The 7,015-nt window shown below is 35.7% G+C and overlaps 1 protein-coding gene across 1 annotated transcript; it reads left to right on the top strand.

Moving 5' to 3' along the window:
• The first annotated feature begins 704 nt into the window (after positions 1 to 704).
• LOC133798376 (ultraviolet-B receptor UVR8) lies at positions 705 to 6,349 on the top strand. Its single transcript, XM_062236637.1, has 11 exons — positions 705 to 1,190; positions 1,943 to 2,016; positions 2,115 to 2,199; positions 2,565 to 2,696; positions 2,845 to 3,081; positions 3,252 to 3,488; positions 3,779 to 3,822; positions 4,933 to 5,115; positions 5,353 to 5,443; positions 5,697 to 5,740; positions 5,857 to 6,349. The coding sequence occupies exons 1-11, from the start codon at positions 977 to 979 to the stop codon at positions 5,977 to 5,979; spliced, it is 1,464 nt and encodes a 487-aa protein (XP_062092621.1). The 5' UTR covers positions 705 to 976; the 3' UTR covers positions 5,980 to 6,349.
• Positions 6,350 to 7,015: the final 666 nt, after the last annotated feature.

Genomic DNA, 7,015 nt, shown 5'->3' with positions numbered 1-7,015 from the left:
AACAATTATCATTTTAAAAGCTAATTTTTGTAGGTAAAATCCAGATCACGTTGAATGATGTAATTAATCCTATTAGATATGTTATTCCTTGTCGCAATATTCTCTTAATATATTTAGCCTTAAGGAGTGATTTACGTGCATGAGACTTTCTTATTAATTAATTTTTTATTTCAGAAAATTAACTTTCATTCAATAATTAATACGAATCACAGGTACAATCAACACTCACACATACTCTCTCAATCCAATTTTAGCATCATTTTGGTATCTCAATTTATCAAAGTGTATATTATTGTAAAAACAATTATACAAACGAAAGACCAAGCCGAGAAAACTTAGGTCGGCATGTAAGAGTAAAGGATATGAAGTTGTAGAAGAGAATCAGGAGATTGACACGTGGCAATGCACAATGATTGGAGTTGGCGTAAGAATCCAGTACGTGTCGAGCTACCATATCGAACACGCCAGCTCCTACGCAATTGTCTCTCGACTCAGGAGAGCCCTGACTTTCCAGAAACTTCCAGGAATTCCTGGCTACCAATACTCCATCAATCTACGGGCTCACATTTTGCCACGTGTCACTATGCCCACGAGTTCATCCTACGTGGCATCCCTATTTTTCTGAAAATGATACGCCCGCCCTTTATGTTTTATGTCTTTTATTTTTCATTTTTATTTTTGTTATTTACAATACACCAAACGATTAGGGCACTTTCACACACACAAAAAAAAAAAAAAAAAAACCCGAAAACCAAAATCCAAAAACGAAACAGTACCTTAGGCTTTTTAATCGGTTTCTTTGTCTCTCTCCAAACAGAAAATTCGCAGAGAAAGTCGAGAGGACATCTCGAGAGTCTTGGAAAGCAGAACTGCAAAGTATTCCTTTTAGTTTTAATTACTCGTCTTCTTTCTTTTGTTTTTTCTATTTAGTCTCGCCCTTTCGTTCCATTTTCTCTCCTATCTCGGGAGAACCGCCATGAATGGCGATAGAGATAGAGATAGAGATGAGGATGTGAAAATGGAAGAGAAAGAGGCTGATAAACAGAGAGTCGTGTACATGTGTGGCTACCTTCCCGGAGCTTTGCCGCAGAGGTCGCCGCTTCTATCGCCAACGACTGTGCGTCTCCCACCCACTTACACGTGGATGGATGTTAGCGGTGGAGGTTGCGGCTTTGCTATGGCCATTTCAGGTGATTACTTCGATCCTTGCTTACTGTGAATTTGACTGTTTTTCTTTTTGGCATTGTGGTTTTGTTTTTATTTTAATACATTAAAAAATAAGTTTGATTTGGTTAGCTTAGGCCAATAAGCACACAACACTGTTTTCTTAGACTACTTTGTCCTTTTGTTTGTTCGGCCAGAAAATGTGCTTTTTTAAAAGGAAATTAAGCTGGAAAATCCAACGTTTTCATTTCTGTTTTGTTTTCATGAATAAGACGGTCGAATAGAATAAGTTTATTTCTGCTTTAGCTTGATTTTGTTTAAACTGATGGTTTGGTCGTTACTCGCCCATTTTTTTTATAACAGAAAAACCCATGTTTTGTTTTTAACTTTTTTACGGACCTAAAAACCTTTAATTTTATGTGTGGAAAGAATTCCCTTTTTACTTCTTCCTTTGGTTCTGTTGTATAAATTTCGTAGTTAGGCTCTTCTATTGACTTAAGATGTGTTCATTAAGCTCTTCATTTTTGCCACTTGAGTGGTGCAGAATTATAGTTCCCATAAATGTATCTTATTATAATAAAATATCAGCTCTTCATTGTTAGTTCATCCCACTTTTTATCTTCTTATAACGTATTGTTGCAAATACGATTTCTGAGGCCAGGCTGTAATGTTGCACCCCTTTCTTTTGTTCAAGACAATTTTAGCTTTTCAAGTTTCTCCTGATGGCTTATATTGCAAGCTAATTATGTTTATACTTCTGGTTTGGTGTCTGATTCAGAGTCTGGAAAGCTTATCACATGGGGTTCCACGGATGATCTGGGTCAAAGCTATTTAACATCTGGGAAGCACGGGGTAGAGCAGCATTACACAATGCTGAATTAAATTAATTTATTTTACTTAATTGTTTTACTGTGGAATTTACCGACATGCTTCTCAATTCACTTGTTAAGGAAACTCCGGAGCCTTTTCCCCTTCCAACTGAGGCTTCCATAGTAAAAGCTGCTGCAGGTTGGGCCCATTGTGTTGCAGTTACAGGTAATAGTAACTCCTCATTCAATTTGACGGTGAGCTATAATTTTTCTAAGGTAATGATTAAAAGTTACGTGAACAAACCTGGGCATGTATTTATTATGCAAATCATCTTCTGGCTATAAGACACATTCCAGCAATTAATAACCTTTTCTACTTTTCTTTGATAAGTATGTTCCATTAAAAGAGCCAAGGGGTTGCAAACAATGTAGACAGGAAGTTTACAAGAGAAGCACCTTGCCCAAGTAATTGGTTTTTTGATTGCACAGAAAGGAAAAAAAAATGTTTATGTCTTATTACCTTTTACTTGTTGTTCTGTCTGATAGAGTCATCACATAAGTTTTAAGGTTTCCTTTTGTGCTTTGATGCAGATAGTGGAGAAGTTTACACATGGGGTTGGAAAGAGTGCGTTCCCTCTGGAAAGATCGTTGGAGATATTTCTAAAGGTTCCAGTTCTGAGAGGGAATCCCTCGACAGGCAGAGCTCTTTCTTGACTGATCAAGGTAGCTTCAATTCTTAATTTGAATGAAAAAAATAAAAGAAAACGAATATGTATATACATATATATTTCAGTTTGGTTGCTTCTTATGACTACGTGTAACATACTTTCAGCCATAGACTAATGTATTTAAGGGTATGACATTTGTATAGTTAGCCCTCGTTCTCTGGGTGCACGATCCAGTGGAGGAACAGGTTCTGGTAATGATGCTAGAGGAGGTGGAGAAGAAAGTACCAAGAGAAGAAGGGTATCTGTGGCAAAGCAAGCAGCTGAGAGTTCTGCATCTGGGGATGAAAACCTTTCGGCCTTGCCATGTCTTGTGACACTGAATCCAGGAATCCGAATTGCCACCGTTGCTGCTGGAGGACGCCATACTTTGGCATTGTCAGGTAAATTCATCATGTTGTAAATAAAGGTTGTTGTTGACCTACTGGTTTGTTGCATAGTATAGTATCTCTGCCATATGGTCTTTTTCAACCTTATGAAGGAGTACTGGGCAAGATTTATTTCATAAACTAAGATTTATGAGTTATGCTAATTTTTCCTAAGTAAGTTGCAGATACAGGACAGGTGTGGGGTTGGGGCTATGGAGGCGAAGGGCAGCTCGGTTTAGGCTCTCGGATGCGCATGGTATCCTCTCCTCATCCTGTACCTTGCATTGATTCATCTCCTTATGGAAAGGATAGATCCACAGCTATCTCACGCGGAAGCTTGGGTGAAGGACACGGTTATAGAGTACCTGGAAATTATGTGAAAGCAATAGCTTGTGGAGGGCGGCACAGTGCTGTAATCACAGGTAACATTACAATATTTTCCCGTGTAAAATTGTGGGCATTCATGTTGGACCTCTCGCTCTTCTTAATTTTTCCAATTATATAGGTTAGTTTAATTAGACTTACTCTGCAGCCCATGTAATGGCTTGTTCTTGAATTTTGAAGTCCATTCATAAACATTTAGAAATAAAAAAAAAGCTTGAAATATATATATATATAAATATATTTATATGAATTCTCTTGAGAGCTGAAAATTTCATATTTGAAAGTTGTGCATGTAATGTTACAAACAAATGCTATTTCTGCATTATAGATGCTGGAGCTCTTCTTACTTTTGGCTGGAGCCTTTATGGACAGGTGAGTTGTTCTAGAGCATTTATTTCTTATGAAAGTAACTTTCCTTTATTTTTATACTTATCTCGTTAAATATTACTGTCTCTCTTTTCATTCTTACTCTTAGTGCCCTTAAAAAGTTAAAAGTTATTGCTAATTTGCTATTTCATCAAATTATTTTTTTTTTAAATTTTTTTATAACAACTGGTAGGCATTTGTTAGCTATAATGACTAACAAATCTAAAATTAAAAATTCTTCTAGTTTATTGATCGATTTTGGTTGTCTGTTTGGAGTAATTGGACTTTTTAAACTTCGGGGGTTGTTTAGATACACTCCATTAACGAGTCAGTCTTTTATTCCTTTTCTTTTGTTAATAATCTACTGTATTTTCTTCTTGTTACACAATCTAATACACAATGCAACGGGTGAATAATAAATGAGTTATGCTAGGGACGCACTCATTTTGCACACACAAAATGATGTGGCATGCATCTTAAACCACACATAAAAATAGTGGGGTCCCGCCTTAAAAAAATTGAATAGTTTAAGATGCATGCTACGTCATTGTGTGCATTTTGGGTGTGCAAAATGAGTGTGCACCTATCATGTACCTATCATTATTCATAGTAAATTAACCAACTTGCTTGATTTTGTCATGATAATTTGTTTTTCATTCTTCTAAACCCTTGTATTGTAAATTTTATGAATGATCATAGTTCAAGAGCTTATGCACTTAACTATCTATGAAGTGGTTGGTACTTTTAATTGTTTTTGATTGTATAACCATATATGATGAGCATGAAAAAGGAACCTCATCCAGTGTAGCCTCAAAATATGCAAACAAATCTGGTAATATATGCTCCATTTCCTCAGCTGACATCTTTCACTTGTTAATCAATATATCCATCCGTGATTGGTTGGAGTTTCCCATATTGACTATTCTCAGGATTAATATGTAGGTAAAGTAGAATTGGTGGAGAAAAAGCAGTGTAGATATGCAAGATGAAGTTCATCAACAAGGAATATAACTATTCTATTCTCTTCTAACGATAACTTTTCTCTCTGCTGGCTGCTGTGTGTTTTGTTTAATTGTCAATTATAATTGATTTTTTCTCGTTATGTTGTCCTTCAAGTGTGGGCAAGGATGTACAGATGATGAGTTGAGCCCAGTTTGTGTTTCTTCTTTACTGGGTATTCGGATAGTGGGTGTTGCTGCAGGACTGTGGCATACTGTCTGCATATCTGCTGATGGTGATGTTTATGCATTTGGCGGAAATCAGTTTGGACAGCTGGGAACTGGAGTTGATCAACCCGAGGTACACTTTTATGAGTATTGTAGTCTGTACTCCCTTTTTTGATTAAATTCTAGTTGCAGTAAGTTCCTGGAATCTTTGCAAGTAAATATTAGTTTTTGCATTTTTTTGCAGTGCAAGTATGGAATGTTGATACTTTACATTATATTCGTCTTATCCATCTTTAAATGATTATTACCAGTGTTTATATCATAAAATTGTGCTGATAGATTACCTTGCAACAATTTTTATATAATCCAGACTCTTCCAAGGCTTCTTGATTCTCCAAGTCTGGAAAACATGCATGCAAATAGTGTTTCGTGTGGGGCTCGTCATAGCGCTATAATCACAGGTATGTAGATATAATGCAGTCATGAATTCAACCCTCAACCTTTGACATAAGCCATGCAAAATTGCAAAGTCAGATTTTATGTGACTGGAAATTTTCATCACACCATATTCATGTCTACTCATCTCTTATTATTCCTGTGTGCTTGTCAACATAATTATTTTGAGTAGAATTTTAAGTTGTAAACTTACTAGTATGGTTTGATGCCTACTATAGCTGATTCTTACATCATACTCTTTTTCTTTCTTCATCTCAGAGGATAGCAGAGTGTTCTGCTGGGGATGGAATAAGTATGGCCAGGTATCATGCGCAGGCTGATATACTAATCAGATTAGGGCCATCTTATACGTGCCTTGCAACCTTTTTTTAGTTTAGTTTGATATATTTAACACCTATTCTTTGAATGAATGTGGCAGCTTGGGTTGGGTGACGTTAACGATCGCAACATTCCTGCTGAAGTCACTATGGAGGGTTGTGTTCCTAAAAATGTAGCTTGTGGCTGGTGGCATACCCTGCTTTTAGCCGAATCCCCCACTTGAGTTCCTTCTCCTCCTTCGCTTTGGCACAGTTTTGTTAGGTAGGAGTTGAATGGACCGGTAGTTCTTGAGACATATATGTGTGTATGAATGAACATATACATATATGCATCTGCTCATTCTTTGGTGGCCCTAGGGTGCACCACGACTATAAACACCATGGCAGAATCATTTAGTCCATTGTGTATATAACCCTTCTTTTTTTTTTCTTTTCAATTATGCAATTTGAACGAGTTATAGTGTAATAAGATGCTTTGAAATATTAGGTTATATATGTGAAAAGGGTTGTTTAAGAAGCTTTAGAGTGCTTAGAACTATATATACTAAGCAGTGTTGTTTTCTTGTATAATATATTTTCTTCCTCCTTTTTTAATGCTGACGTTTTTGTTATGATTTTTAACCGAACGGATAAGATTTGAATAAAAAAAGAGTACATAAAGGACAACTTCCATGCATGCCTAAACCCAGGGGCGCCTCTTTTTTAGGCCGCTAATGTTCATTTATTGGCCTGTACTTCTAGACGAAAACGTCATATTCGTCACAAAATTATGTAAAGTCAGGATTATCGTATTGAACGTGAAAATGACATATTCAAGGTTTTGGCTTTTAGTTGTTTGGGAAATAATTAATGAAAAAAAATCATCTGTGCCTGATTCTTTACCTCTTACATGTCCCACAAATTATTTTAAGACACCATATTTATGTATAGTTGGAAAAAGAAAAAATTATAAATAATTTAAATATATATTAATTAAATAAATGAAGTATCTTTAAATAATTAGTAGGATATCGAGGAGACATGAAATTTAGAGACAGGTGATTTTTTTTCATAATTAAAGGACATTAAATATATGGGAAATTATGCTATACATCCCTATCTTTGGGGTTAACCGTGCTCTCTATATACTTTTTGTCTATAGATCTATTTTCCTTAGAAGGGATATTGGCCGATAAAATACAATTTTTGTTCAATTGTTATGCTTTAATATTCAACAATTTATTTTATAGTGATAATATCTAAATCAAAATTTTGGAGCAA

Source organism: Humulus lupulus, chromosome 8 (assembly GCF_963169125.1).
Source record: "Humulus lupulus chromosome 8, drHumLupu1.1, whole genome shotgun sequence".
Taxonomy (NCBI): Eukaryota; Viridiplantae; Streptophyta; class Magnoliopsida; order Rosales; family Cannabaceae; genus Humulus; species Humulus lupulus.
This window is presented reverse-complemented; position numbering and strand designations above follow the sequence as displayed.

Excerpts from the sequence above, each read along its gene's own strand:
- LOC133798376 (XM_062236637.1), top strand. The coding sequence starts at position 977 with ATGAATGGCGATAGAGATAGAGATAGAGATGAGGATGTGAAAATGGAA. Across the intron at positions 2,200-2,564 it reads CCATTGTGTTGCAGTTACAG|ATAGTGGAGAAGTTTACACA; the intron begins GTAATAGTAACT and ends GCTTTGATGCAG. Across the intron at positions 3,082-3,251 it reads CCATACTTTGGCATTGTCAG|ATACAGGACAGGTGTGGGGT; the intron begins GTAAATTCATCA and ends AGTAAGTTGCAG.